Source organism: Lynx canadensis, chromosome B2 (genome assembly GCF_007474595.2).
Source record: "Lynx canadensis isolate LIC74 chromosome B2, mLynCan4.pri.v2, whole genome shotgun sequence".
NCBI lineage: Eukaryota > Metazoa > Chordata > Mammalia > Carnivora > Felidae > Lynx > Lynx canadensis.
The window spans coordinates 70,326,059-70,339,387 of NC_044307.1; the positions used below are offsets into that span (position 1 = coordinate 70,326,059).

At 38.6% G+C, this 13,329-nt stretch overlaps 1 protein-coding gene across 1 annotated transcript in view; it reads left to right on the forward strand.

Annotated features, from left to right (window-relative positions):
* Positions 1-4,785: 4,785 nt before the first annotated feature.
* Positions 4,786-13,329, forward strand: part of MEI4 (meiotic double-stranded break formation protein 4) — a 180,063-nt gene continuing 171,519 nt past the window's right edge. Inside the window, exon 1 of the mRNA XM_030314578.1 lies at positions 4,786-5,017. Coding sequence (XP_030170438.1) covers positions 4,786-5,017 — 232 coding nt within the window. The remainder of the gene's footprint in view (positions 5,018-13,329) is intronic.

Consider the following 13,329-nt stretch of genomic DNA (forward strand, 5'->3'; position numbering starts at 1 on the left):
TAAAAATTACGCTCCTAATCCATTCTCCCTCTAGTGCCATGCTCCCTAGTATGTGATTAACAAAGACTTTCTTATGAGAGCCAGGGTTAAGAGCTGGTCAAGCAGCCTTTTGTGACTGCCTGACCTATACTGATATTTTCATTCATTAATTCACTCACTGACTCATGTACTCATTCAAGTATTTAGTAGCCAGTCTGCATTGGGAGTAAAATGGCTAGTAGCCTGCTGGTTAGTCATTGAATAAAGTTTTTCTGCCCCACCTCCAAAATCCACAGTGTCCTTTGGATTAGTGGGAGTAACACCAAACACATCTGAATGAAGGAGCATGTATCTACTTGTGGACATGAAAAGGTCTGAAGTCCACAGGCTTGGTGGAATTTGGGGAAAGCTGATGAGGGATGGAAATTTGAGAATTTATGGAACAGAATGTTCATTCCATTGACTGTGTTTCCTCAATTCTGAAGGTACTCTCCTAGTTTAAAATTTCTGAGTAGGTTTAGTGTGCTGTGATTTCATTCTTATCCCACTCCCCTTCTCTCAAGCTGTAGTTGAACTGGTGGTGTATTTTACAGTTGAAGATGTCTCAGAATTGAGGTGAGCTCTACAGGCTGGAGCCTCTCATCACAACCATAAAATGACAGGTTGTAGACTTGAGGCTTCATTTAAAACGCGTCTTCATTTTTCATATAACATGTAATTTGAAAAATATAGGATAGGAAATATATTTGTATGAGTAGACATTTTTCTGTTGTATATAACATGTTTTATAAATATTTATTGTGGAAAACTTGGAAACTGTAGAAAAGTATAAACAAGAAAATGAAATCAGACTTACTCAATTCACAGTCAGTGTTTTGTTTGTTTTGGTGAATAACCCTAATCTATCTCCCTCCCTCTTCCTTTTCTCTTTACCTGTTTTCTTTCCCTCCTCCTCCCCTCCTCCTTCCTATCTCTACATCTATCAGCATATCAAGCTCAGTCTATGGATTTCTCCCCCAGTTTCCAGTTTTACTTCACTTACTGTTTTATGTTTACTCTGAAGTTAACAACATGTAAGAAATAGTTTCCCATAGTTTTAAATGTTTTAAAAAACATTTTCAGTTCAGTTGTACATTATGTCACAATTTAATGCATTATGTCACTTTATTGTTAAGTGTTCAAGCTGGTGACAGGTTTTGTTTTGTTTTGGTAGTTATAAATAATCCTATAGGATCATCTATGGGCACAAAGTTTTGTATGTAGTCCTGGTCATTTTTTTAATATAAAATCTTAGAATTTGTATTGCTGGCCTAAAGGGGGATACATATTTTGAAGGTGTTTGATACACATTAGGGAAATACTCTGATTGGTTACCTAAATTTAAAATTTCACTTCTTATATAGAAATTATCTGGGGCTCTTTAGTTTATGGAATTTTCATCAGTGATCTTAGGGATGAACAAACTTTAGAATTCAGGATTATAAATAAAATCTTAAAAATATAAAATTTTTAAAAAAAGAATTCAGAATTCTAATTCAAAACAGTTTGACAGTTCAGAGAATTGGTTAGTTGATGCAAAGTTTGGTAGGGGAAAATGAGGGCAGGAGAAATAGGGCAGGTAAACATCGCCAGAGTACTGTTTACAGAGTAGCCATTTCTGCATGCACTGCCAGAAGGAGAATACAGGGGTCCTAGGGAATGTGACTAGATTTTTCTGTAGCCCTATGGGGGACCTTGCCATGGTAAGGTCTGTTCCCAATTGCAAAGAAAAAGAAAGCTCATTTTGAACTAATGTTCTATTCTAAAAACACTGTTAAAATTTTGTGTTTTCTGCTGTTAAGAATTCAGAGACACTAAATACCTTCTTGGGGAACATTAAATGTTCGTTTTAATTATTTACGATAATTATTTGAGCATAAATTGAATTTTAAAAAGACTTTCTGAAAGTTAACTACTGATCTTTCTTCAATTAAGTATAGAATGTGTTTGGGAAGCTCATCTTTTTTCCCATGAATTTTCAGGAGGAAATAGAATTATCTTTGCCTTGCAAATGGCACTCTGAGAATAGGAATGCTCTTCTTAGATAAAAACAGCACATGTTTATAAACACACACACACACTCCAAAATACGAGGAAGCAGTTTAAAAAGCTTCTGTCTAGGTTCTGTCCAGCTGTAGGTTGTAATTTTGTGTTTTTTTAGTGTAATTTATATGATAGAAGCCTGTACCAACGTATCTATTAGCAATTGTTTCTCTTCATTTGTGGTACAATTCTAATTAATGTTCAGACAAGTGACCCTGGGATAGTTTTAATCCAGAAGGACTTTATAATTTGATCCTTTTATGTTGTTGACTGATATTCAGCATGGTTTGAAGACTATTAACAAATCACATATGATGACTTAAAAATCAGAGCATTTAATTAATCTGCTCGCTTAAATCAATTAATTAAATATCTTTGCAAGACAACAGGGAGTTTGCTGTGTTTTCTGCTATCCAGAGAACTTTGTTGTCTTGTGCTAATAAACAGGTTTTTTTTTTTTTCTTTTCAGGTTTTAGCCTGGATTCCCACCATTCACAAGTGAATATCAGATCCTTTTCTAACCAAAATACTTTAAGTTACTTATTATTTTCATTATTGTTATTTTTATTTTTTGTCAGGACTGTTACATCTGATAGTAGGCTTACTTCTTTTTTTTTTTTTTAATGTTTATTTATTTTGAGAGAGAGCATGTGAGAGAGCAGGGGAGGTGCAGAGAGAGAGAATCCCAAGCAGGCTCCATGCTATCAGCGCAGAGCCTGATGTTGGGCTCGAACCCACAAACCTTGAGATCATGACCTCAGCCAAAACCGAGAGGCAGAGGCTTAACCGACTGAGCCACCCAGGTGCCCAGTAGGCTTATTTCTTTGGGGAGGGTCATCCATGCTCTGTGCTCTCGGCACACAGGTGTTTCCTGAAGCACTGAGAGGTGCTGTTCACTATTGCTGACACAGCAGATGAGGGATGAACCAGCCAAGTGAAATGGTTGCTGTGAAAGCTAAAATACGCGGACTATAATTCTAATTAGTTTGTCTATGTTAACAGTATCTAGTCCTGGGTGTATTATACAGCTATGAAAGGCTAAAAGTATAGCAGGTATACCTTCTTTTGGAAATCTATTCTTCATAATTTTTTTCTAATTATAATCTGACATATGTTCATTGGTGAAAATTAGGAAAATTCACAGAAGTATCTTCAAGAAAATAAAAATCAGTCACTCTATAGTAGAGATAAATCCTATTTACATTTTTCGTATTTCCCATTTTTTATATAATTGGGATCCTACTACATATATATATAATTTTATGCCCCCACTGTTTTTACAGTCAGCATATCATTAGTACTTTCTCATGCTAATAAAGAATATCTCTGAAAACCCTATTTGGATAGATAGTATTCATATGAATGGTCGTATCATTATTAACTATTTGGTTGTTAGCCCCAGTTTTCAATTATAAATTATTCTGTTATGAGCATATCATACATACATTTTTGTGTTGCTCTTAATTATAATAAAACAGCATTATGCTTCCTCTTAGATTGTGTATTTTCAGTGTAAACTATAGAATATCAGATAGGTACACAGTTTTGTGGGTGGTAATAAATCTGAAAGGATTTGATATGGTGGTATATGAATCGTTTTTTTGAAGGATGCACAGCAGGACCTTGGCAGCTGTGAGAGTCATAGTGTCACAACTGGGGAAAATTCCGGAGCAGAGATGTGAGTGGGAACGAGCTGAGACTGTGTGCATCTGTTTGTATGAATATGATTTAACCACAGTGGAAGGATAGGCTTGAGAAATGGAAGAAAATAAAGTGTGAGATGTGGAGTAAAGAATTTGAACTTGTTAGTAGAATAGATGTGGCAACCAAAGTCCTAAATTTTCTGGACCATTGTGCTATTCATTACAAATTTTTATGCAGCACATTTTATGTGCCAAGCTCCCCCTTGTGGAGGTCCACAAGGGGTTTATACTTCGGTGTCGGTTGTCGTATTCATCCAGTGAAGGCAGTGTGTGTCCTCACAGATACATTCCTATAGTTAGACTGTGATGTAGTACTACTTTGGAAAAGTACGCTCATGGTGGCAGTTGGAAATCTTTGGAGGCACAGAATCAGAGCAGAGCCACAATTTAAACGATGCAAATATTTTAAAGATTGTTCTCAGTATCATTGGAGGGGCCTGGTTAAAGGCAGCAATGTAGTACTAAGTAGTTAATGGTTCAATCGGGAAGCAGGGACTGTGAGACTTAGCAGAATGAGTTGGAACAGAAGGGCTTACGTTTAAAGAAATGGTTTAATTTAGTGGTTCTGATTACAGAGTAGACCCTTCAAAATGTAAGAGCCTCAGTGCCTATCCCAGCTTTGGTAGATCTGAATTTTGGGGAGCTGGGACCAAATATATGTAAATGTATGTATTTAAAAACCTCCCTTAGAGATTCTGAAGTGTGCCTCTGGTTAGAAAACACTAAATGAATTAATGTGTGTTTTTTGCACCCCAAGAATTTGTCAGATTGTCTGAACCTGTGGTTTTGAATTTTAATACACTTAGTATTCATGTATGTGCGTTTTACTTTTGCATATTTTTCGTACTCTTTTCAGTTCCTGAGAAATTTTTTTTCTGTTACTTGGTGTCAAGTTGTATTACAAACTTATTAATTAGTGGTACTCTGCAAAATCAATTTTGAGCAAATGAAATGCACTCCAAAAGTTAAAAGGAATTTCTGTAACTTTTTTCCTTACTAACTCATAGGGACAAAAGCCAGGATGGATGATCAAGCATGGTATTTGAGAACTTCAAAGCTGGCTCTGGCTGTGGCCATTATCCGCTCAAAACCAGCAGACAAAAGCAGCAGAGAATACACAGAGCACCTTGCCAAGGTGGTGTCTGAGCAGGAGTCAACGTGGAGATCAAAAGTCGAAGCCTTGGAAACTGAAGTTCTGCAATTACGTCAAAAACTTCTTCTGAGCAGGATGTGTTCAGGATTGCTTGAGACTGGTGAGTGTATGAAATTGTCTTCTGGTAATATATCATTATGGTTTTTTTAATTGTTTATTTTTAATTTAGTGTAATTTTTTAAAAAATTGCGTATAGGGGTGCCAGGGTGGCTCAGTCGGTTGAGTGTCTGACTCTTGATTTCTGCTTGGGTCATGATCCCCGGGTCGTGGGATCGAGCCCTGCCTTGGGCTACCGGGCTGAGCATGGAGCCTGCTTGAGATTGTTTCTTTCTCTCCCTCTGCCCTTCTTCCCCTCACTCTCTTTCTTTCTTAAAAATAAATAAATAAATAAATAAATAAATAAATAAATAAATAAATAAATTGAGTATAGTTGGCACACAATGTTACATTAGTTTCAGATGTACAGTTCGGTGATTCCATAGCTCTATATGTTATGCTGTGCTCACCATAAGTATAGCCATCATCTCTCCTGTTATATTGCTATTACAATATTATCAACTCTATTCCTTATGCTGTGTCTTTTATTTCTGTGACTTAATGCATATCAGAGGCCAGTATCTCCCTCCCTTTTCACTCATTTTACCTAGTCTCCTGGCCCCCTCCCCTCTGGCAACTATCAATTTGTTGTCAAGGGTCTGATTCTGCTTTTTGTTTGTTTATTCTTGTTTTTTTAAGACTCTACTGATGAGAGGAATCAGATGGTAATTACTTTCTCAGTCTGACTTATTTCACTTATATAATACCCTGGTGGGGGAGGTGGTATAATGCCCTAGGATATACCTTCTAGGGTAGTATCATACCTCAGATGACATGATCTCATCCTTTTTATGGCTGTATAATATTTCTCTCTCTCTCCTCTCTCTCTCTCTTTCTGTGTGTGTGTGTGTGTGTATAATATTTTCCTTACACATTTGTCTATTGATGTACATTTAGGTTGCTTCCATTTCTTGGCTATTGTAAATAATGCTGCAATAAACATAGGGGTTATATGTAAGTGATGAATCACTAAATTCCACACCTGAAAGCAATTTTACCATAACCATATATATATATATATATATATATACGTATATATATATATATATATATATATACGTATGTATATATATATATATATATATGTATGTATACATATATATATATATATATTAGAATTTAGATAAAAACTTGAAAAAACCATAGAGGTACATATATCTTTTCTTGCTAAGTTTTCATTTTCTCCGGGTAGATATCCAACAGTGGAACTACTAAATCATATATTTCTATTTTTAATTTTTTGAGGAAACCCCATACCATTTTCTACAGTGGTTATACCAATTCTGTTTTATTTAATCTTCACAATTATTTAGAAATTGGTTAGTTTTCTAAAACTAGACTTCTTCTTGCCCTATAAAGATGTTTTTATTTGTAGTTGTTCATTAAAAGTTTATTGTTACTTCCTAATGAATGGGGCTACATTAGACATTGGGGTGGAGTTGGAGAATGAAAGTAATGTAGATTGAAGGCAGTAATGTTTTAAGTTTACTGGATAAAAAAATTTTAAAATCTCATTACTCAACCTTATCATTTTGCTATGTATTTTATGTTACACTTATATTAAATAATTCATCCAGCAGTCATATATCAAGGACCAGCAATGGACCAGTATGCAGTGGGTGGTGAGGACCCAAAAAAACCACTTAAGGTGCTGTCCTACCATTGAGTACCTACAATTCTTGCAGGAAAATGGACCTTTAAATAATTTACTCAGTATGATAAATACTTTAATAAAGATATTGACAAAGCACAGAGGAGGAAGCCATTCATTCTGCCTGGTTTTTGGAAAGACTTCTCAGGTCTGGCCCTCAAGGATCTATCTACTAGTCAGTGGTCACAGAATGTGCAGCAACAGGCAGGAACATAATCAAAGGCAGGATACTTGCCTTTTTAGGATACTTTCAGCATTACATTTCAGAAGTGGCCAGAACACCATGTAGGAGAAAGGAAGAGAGGTGAATTGGGACCAGGTTCAGAAGGGCCTTGAATGTCAACCCAAGGACTCTTTTATTTTATTCCCTATAGTAAGTTGACTGTGCGATTTATGGTCTCCCTACCACCCTTGTGAGAGTTGAAAGCAGGGGACTCTTAATAATTACACTGGGACAACAGGCAGAAACCAGGACTCACTTGAGCAAGCTGGAACCTGTGGTTACTCCATTCATCAGGAGCCATACAACTTTTTTGATGCACAGAATTGACCCTTGTATTGGGACTGGGAAACAATTCTGGTGATTTTTAAAGAATGTAAACCAGATCATGTGACTCCCTTGCTGAATACTTCTCCCTGGCTTCCAATCATGCTTCACATTAGATTCAGACTTACGATCATGGCCTGTGATGCTGTGGGTGATTTCACCTCTATTTACCTCTCCCACCTTGTCCCATACAACCTTATGTCCCATACATTAGGCCCTAGTTACCATGGGCTTCCTTCCAGCCTTGGACCTTTGTTATGTTTGTCTCTTTGACTCTCTTTGTGACTGGCTTCTTCCCTTCCTAGAGGTCTTATTCTAAATAACACCTCCTGGGGGTGCCTAGTTGGCTCAGTTGGTTAAGCGTCCAAATTCATCTCAGGTCATGATCTCAGGTTCATGAGTTTGAGCCCCATGTCAGGCTCTGTGCTGACAGCTTTGGATTCTGTGTCTCCCTCTCTCTCTGCCCCTCTCCCACTCATGCTCTGTCTCTCTCTCTCTCTCTTTCTCTCTCTGTCTCGCTCAAAAATAAACATTAAAAAAATTTTAAAAAATCGAAATGATACCTCCTCAATGACCACTCTATACACATAGCATTCCCCACTAGTTTTTTGTTTTTTTTTTTTTTTACCCAAACATCCCCTGTGGACTATTTATTTGTTTACCTAGTTGGTGCCTTATCTCCTGAACTAAAGTTTAAGTTCAATGAGGAGTGGGTCTTTGATTTGCTGAGCACCCTCTACTAAATGCCCACCCCAAAGCCTGACACACAGTAGGTGCTCAATAAATATTTGTCACATGGCCATGGAGCAAAGAAGGTGTTTTTGGTCATAGCAATGATTCGAGGGAAGGATACCAGTTTTAAACATTTTACCAAAACCCATATGAAGAATGATGAATTTAAATCAATCCATGATAGAACTGAAAGGAGATGAGACATTTAGGAACGATTTCAGAGTAGACACTTCAGATATTTGTAAATGATGTCAGAGAGTGATTCGGGACATGGAGGCATTTGGGATAGTGAGGTCTCCAATCCCCGTTTATTGAATTTATTGCAATGCTTTGAATCTTGAAAGTGAACACAGAAATAAGTTTATAGGATAAAATGTGGAGTTAAGGTTTGTCTGAGTATAGGCTAGTTCCTGAATATATAGGGATTATGTAGAAGGAAGGTGGAAGGATGGTTCTTAGAGTCAAAGGGGATGATGAACAGGCTGGAAATACAGACATAGACTTAGGATCCACTGACATTTAAGTAATAGTTGAAGTCTCAGCCAAGGATGAGACTTGCAGGGAGGACTGAGCTGGGAGGTTGGGGGCATTGGGGGTCCCAACATTCCAGGGGTGGGCATGGGAAAAGGAGCCACGAAAAGAATATGACTGTCCCATTAGGAATGTCACCTAATGACTACACATTAGCAGGTGTATTACACATATGATTGCTGTGGGGAATAGGGTACTCACTAACTTTACTTTTGGGTATTATCAGGAAAATCTGCTAACCTAATACACAGATGTTACTAAAATCTCATTATTATGTGAGTGAAAATAGTGTTATAGAATTTATAGCCACATTTTAGTCTCTCTAGAGTCTTTCTAGGTAATGGGCTCTTTGTACTCAATGAATGCAAACACAATCAATATTCTTAATTATTTTATGTGCAGTTATATGATTAATAGAATGGCACACAAACATTTCCAGTAATCTTAAACAGACTCTTAAGAACATCTGTGATATCAAAACCGTTGTTTACCGTCAAGGGTCTGTTTATACCGCTGCTCTAGTGGTGTGCATGATTTGTTTGGAACATGAGTATGCCTGACAGTGAGAACCTAGGTGAGAACTTGTTCTCACACCAAAAACTTTCACTTACAATGCCTGTGAGAGAAATCTTCAACTACCTTACAATTAAAATCAGTTTTACTCGCAGCAGGAGCTATAGGTAAAGCGTTTCCACACAGATGTTTGGAAGTAACTTGTCTCTCCATCTGTTAGCTTAAACTTGAAAAATGAAGAATAAATAGATGGATTCAGATAAATAGAGTCGCTATTAAAGGGGAAGGAACGAAACCTAACAAAGGGGGGTATTAGGTTGATAGGAAAATAAAAAAGGAACACAGCTGTTATTTAAAGATACATAATTTGAGGGGCACCTGGGTGGCTCAGTCGGTTAAGTGTCCGACTTCGGCTCAAGTCATGATCTCACAGTTATTGAGTTGGAGCCCCGCGTCAGGCTCTGTGCTGACAGCTTGAAGCCTGGAGCCTGCTTCGGATTCTGTGTCTCCATCTCTCTCTGCCCCTCCCCTGCTCATGCTCTGTCTCTCTCCCTGTCAAAAATAAATAAACATTAAAAAAGATAAAGACATATAATTTGAAAGACTGATGTAACTTACTCTAAGAAAACTCCATACCTGAGATTCAAAACTATATTATAGATATATTTATAATTTTTAACATTTTTATTTATTTTTGAAAGCATGAACTGGGGAGGGGCAGAGAGAGAGAGAGAGAGAGAGAGAGAGAGAGAGAGAGACAGGATCTGAAGCAGGCCCCCCGCGCTGACAGCAGAAAGCACAAAGAGGGGATTGATCTCACAAACCATTAGATCATAACCTGAGCTGAAGTCGGACGCTGAACCCACTGAACCACTCAGGCACTCCTAGATATATTTAGATTATCAAATATTGTTGATTGGGATTTTCAGGATTGCTTTACATATGCAACTGTTCTCAAGTGTTTAGAGACAGCAGGCCCTCGATAAATGTTGAATGGGATGCTTCTTGACAGATTGACAGAGGCTGGGGAACTTAATTTATAGCATCAACTATCCATTGAAACAACTGAGCAACCCAGAATTCAATAAAGCAGAGCTGAAATGGCAAAGTAAACAAATAAGAAAGTATGATATAGTTTATCCAGCATTTGGGGAGCTCAGCTATGTCTTTATTCTGATTTATTTTCCCACAGCTTCTTAGAGATATACTTCTTTATTATATTTATTAAACATAATAATACACAGGCTGTACACAGAAGGGATAAATAGAACTTGTTCTTAGAATTCTGCTACATTGTAATTTTACTTAAATGCTCCTTAGTAGTGGGAGGAAGGAAGGGAGGAAGGATCAAAGAAGCCCAGATAATCCATTGACACATTTCCCAAAATCATTTTGGGTGATGTGTGGCAGGTGCAGTTAGTTGTCTACTCAATATTTAGCTTTCTGCTTCCTTCCTAAAGCACTCCAATTTTGTTTTGAATAGATGTCCTTATTCCCAGTGGGTTAATCCATGAAGGGCTTAGATTTGTTTTGTCAATATTGTTCTAAGGTTGGGCAGGGGCCAGTGAAAGGTAAAAAGCAATCTTCTGAGCTTTTGATAAAGATTTGCCTCTTTGTATGAAGAGACTGAAGCTCATGAAAGAGAGCAATTAAATTTTTTTTTTTTTTCATGTCAGCCACTTGTTTCCTGTATGCGGCACTGCCAATTGAAGATACGGAGCCTGGATCTGTGGTAGCCAGTTTGCAACTGTGAGGCAATATTGAGAAATTTATGCCAGCACGTTGAGGATAGTGAAATAGTTGGGTGAAAAGAACCTGGGTCCTTCCTGACATTGCTAAGCAATCAAAGCAACGCTAGGATTACTTTATTAGGAATGTTTAAAAAGACAAACAAGGGTTTAATCCATTGTGTCCATGTGTTTCCTTCCTTGTATCTGAGCACATCCTAATTTGTAGAGTGGAGAAGGGGTGGAGGTCATGAATAAATTAGACCAGCGCTACTTTTTCTTTAGCCGAGAGTCTTCTTGATCTATAGGGGAGGAAATGAGTGAGAAAAACTATGTTCTTTGTTCTACAACAGCTTCCTGTTAAAGATGGCTTCATAACGTTGGCAAGAATTTCATGTGTCTGAGTAGGTAAGTGAGGGAGACCCAGAGCATAGAGACTGGCCACTAACAGGCATTAGTGGGTGTTCTTAATTGTTGACTAGGGATTGAAGAGGACATAGTAGCAGGGGCAGGGCCTTATTAGTGGGATAAATGGCATTGAACTTCAATGAGCAGATTAGGATTAAAACTTGAGTGTGTATATGTGTGCGTGAAGGTGGGACAAGCAAGGGGAATCTGGGCAGTTGCAATTATACAGTAATTTGGCATTCATGTGAGGGAAGTAGATAGATGAAGTGTCAGGTATATGCTTTTTCCCCTATAATTAAATTTTTTTTAACGTTTATTTATTTTCGAGAGACAGAGACAGAACATGAGCCGGGGAGAGGCAGAGAGAGAGAGGGAGACACAGAATCCAAAACAGGCTCCAGGCTCTGAGCTGTCAGCACAGAGCCCAACTCGGGGCTCGAACCCATGGACTGCAAGATCTTGACCTGAACTGAAGTCAGTCACTTAACCAACTGAACCACCCAGGAGAGAGACAGAGAGAGATAGAGCATGGGCACGGGAGGGGCAGAGAGAGGAGGAGACACAGAATCTGAAGCAGGCTCCAGGCTCTGGGCTATCAGCACAGAGCCTGGTGTGGGGCTCAAACCCATGAACTGTGAGATCATGACCTGAGCCGAAGTCGGATGCTCAACCGACACAACCACCAAGGCACCCCACTCCCCCCTACAATTTTGTCTTCATAGATGAGAGATAGGCCCTGGATGAGCAGATGGCTCTAGTGAAAAGAAAGCAAGAGACAATGAAACCAGATTAGTTCATTGATTTCCATGTTTATTTAGTAAATGTTCACTGAATGCAGAGCTCATATCTAGAGTGTTTGGGGGTGGGTGGTGGTGGTGTGCTCAGCAGCACTATTATTTTCAGTTGGACTTAGCTTTTCTAAGTTTGGGGTCCTGGGAAACAACTGACTGTCTAGATGGCTTTAGAAGCTTCCCTTCCCTCTAGCTGACAATGCTTAAGTTTTCCCACCCCCTGGTCTGTTGTCCCCTTTACTGCTTTATACTCTGAGGATCCAATCCTCAGTACTCCCATTACCTGCCCCAGATCCTACTTCTCATGTTGTATGAGCCTGGATTCAGGAAAAGGCTTTTAGCTACATTGGTGTTGATGAGGGGTCAGGAAGGGGCTGGACATCGTAGTGACCTGTGTGCACTTTGCCAGACCCAGCACGGAGCTTGTCTTTGTCTCCTGATTGCTGCTACTTTTCTGGTCCCGGCTTACTCAGCCTCTGTCCCATGCCACCCTGTCCCAAACCACATACTGAGGAGACATCACAAATAACTGACATCCAGTCATGGTTTTGGAGCTCAGTGTTTATATGTTGGGGCATTCACTGTTTTACGGATGCTGAAAGAGCATAGAAAATGAATGCATAAGTATTTCTCATCTTAGTTTTTACATAGGCTTTTATGATATAAATTATCAAATATAATGGAAATTTTCTTAAAATTGCAGTTTATTTGAAACATACATGCATAATGTACATGAATGTTAGAAAATGTGCCTCTAATTTAATATGGATTCTAATGAGAGCCTCCAAAATAAAGTACATTTATAATTACACATCAGAGATGCTTTACTCATTACATAAAAATTGAATTAATCTTCTGATATTAGAGACCATCAACATACAGAGAAATTAAGGTTAAAAAAAGCTCAGAATATAGTAAATGGCTTTAGTAGTGACAAGGCAATCCTTAGACATGTAAACATCTCAGTTATCACAAGAGCTGGCTCCCATAGGAATGGGGGTGGAGAGAGGGAGCAGGAAGGGCCACAGGAGTACCAGGGAGGGCCTGGGCCTGAAAGAAACAAGGAGCTCCAGACGCTGGGCTCAGGTGAGGGCAGTGTTCCAGGTGGACATCATCAGCCCTGCTCTTCCTCGTATGAGGCTCTGAATCTCACTGTGTGTCACAACCATCTTCTTTGTCTGAGCTGCATTCCAGGGAGGTATCGTGAATGTCCAGGTAATCCCCTTATTAGGGCGACTCTACTTTGTATCTCTGGATTCTTTCTACTTCTCTCCAGTCCAGTGCCACGACCTTGGTCCTGTCTGATTTATCCCAGTTAGACTCCATGTTTAGAGTTGTAGCCTTGCCACTTTCAAAGCTAGATTGCAGCCCAGACTCAAGTCTTCTCATTTACTTCAGGTTAAATCTACAGCTCTT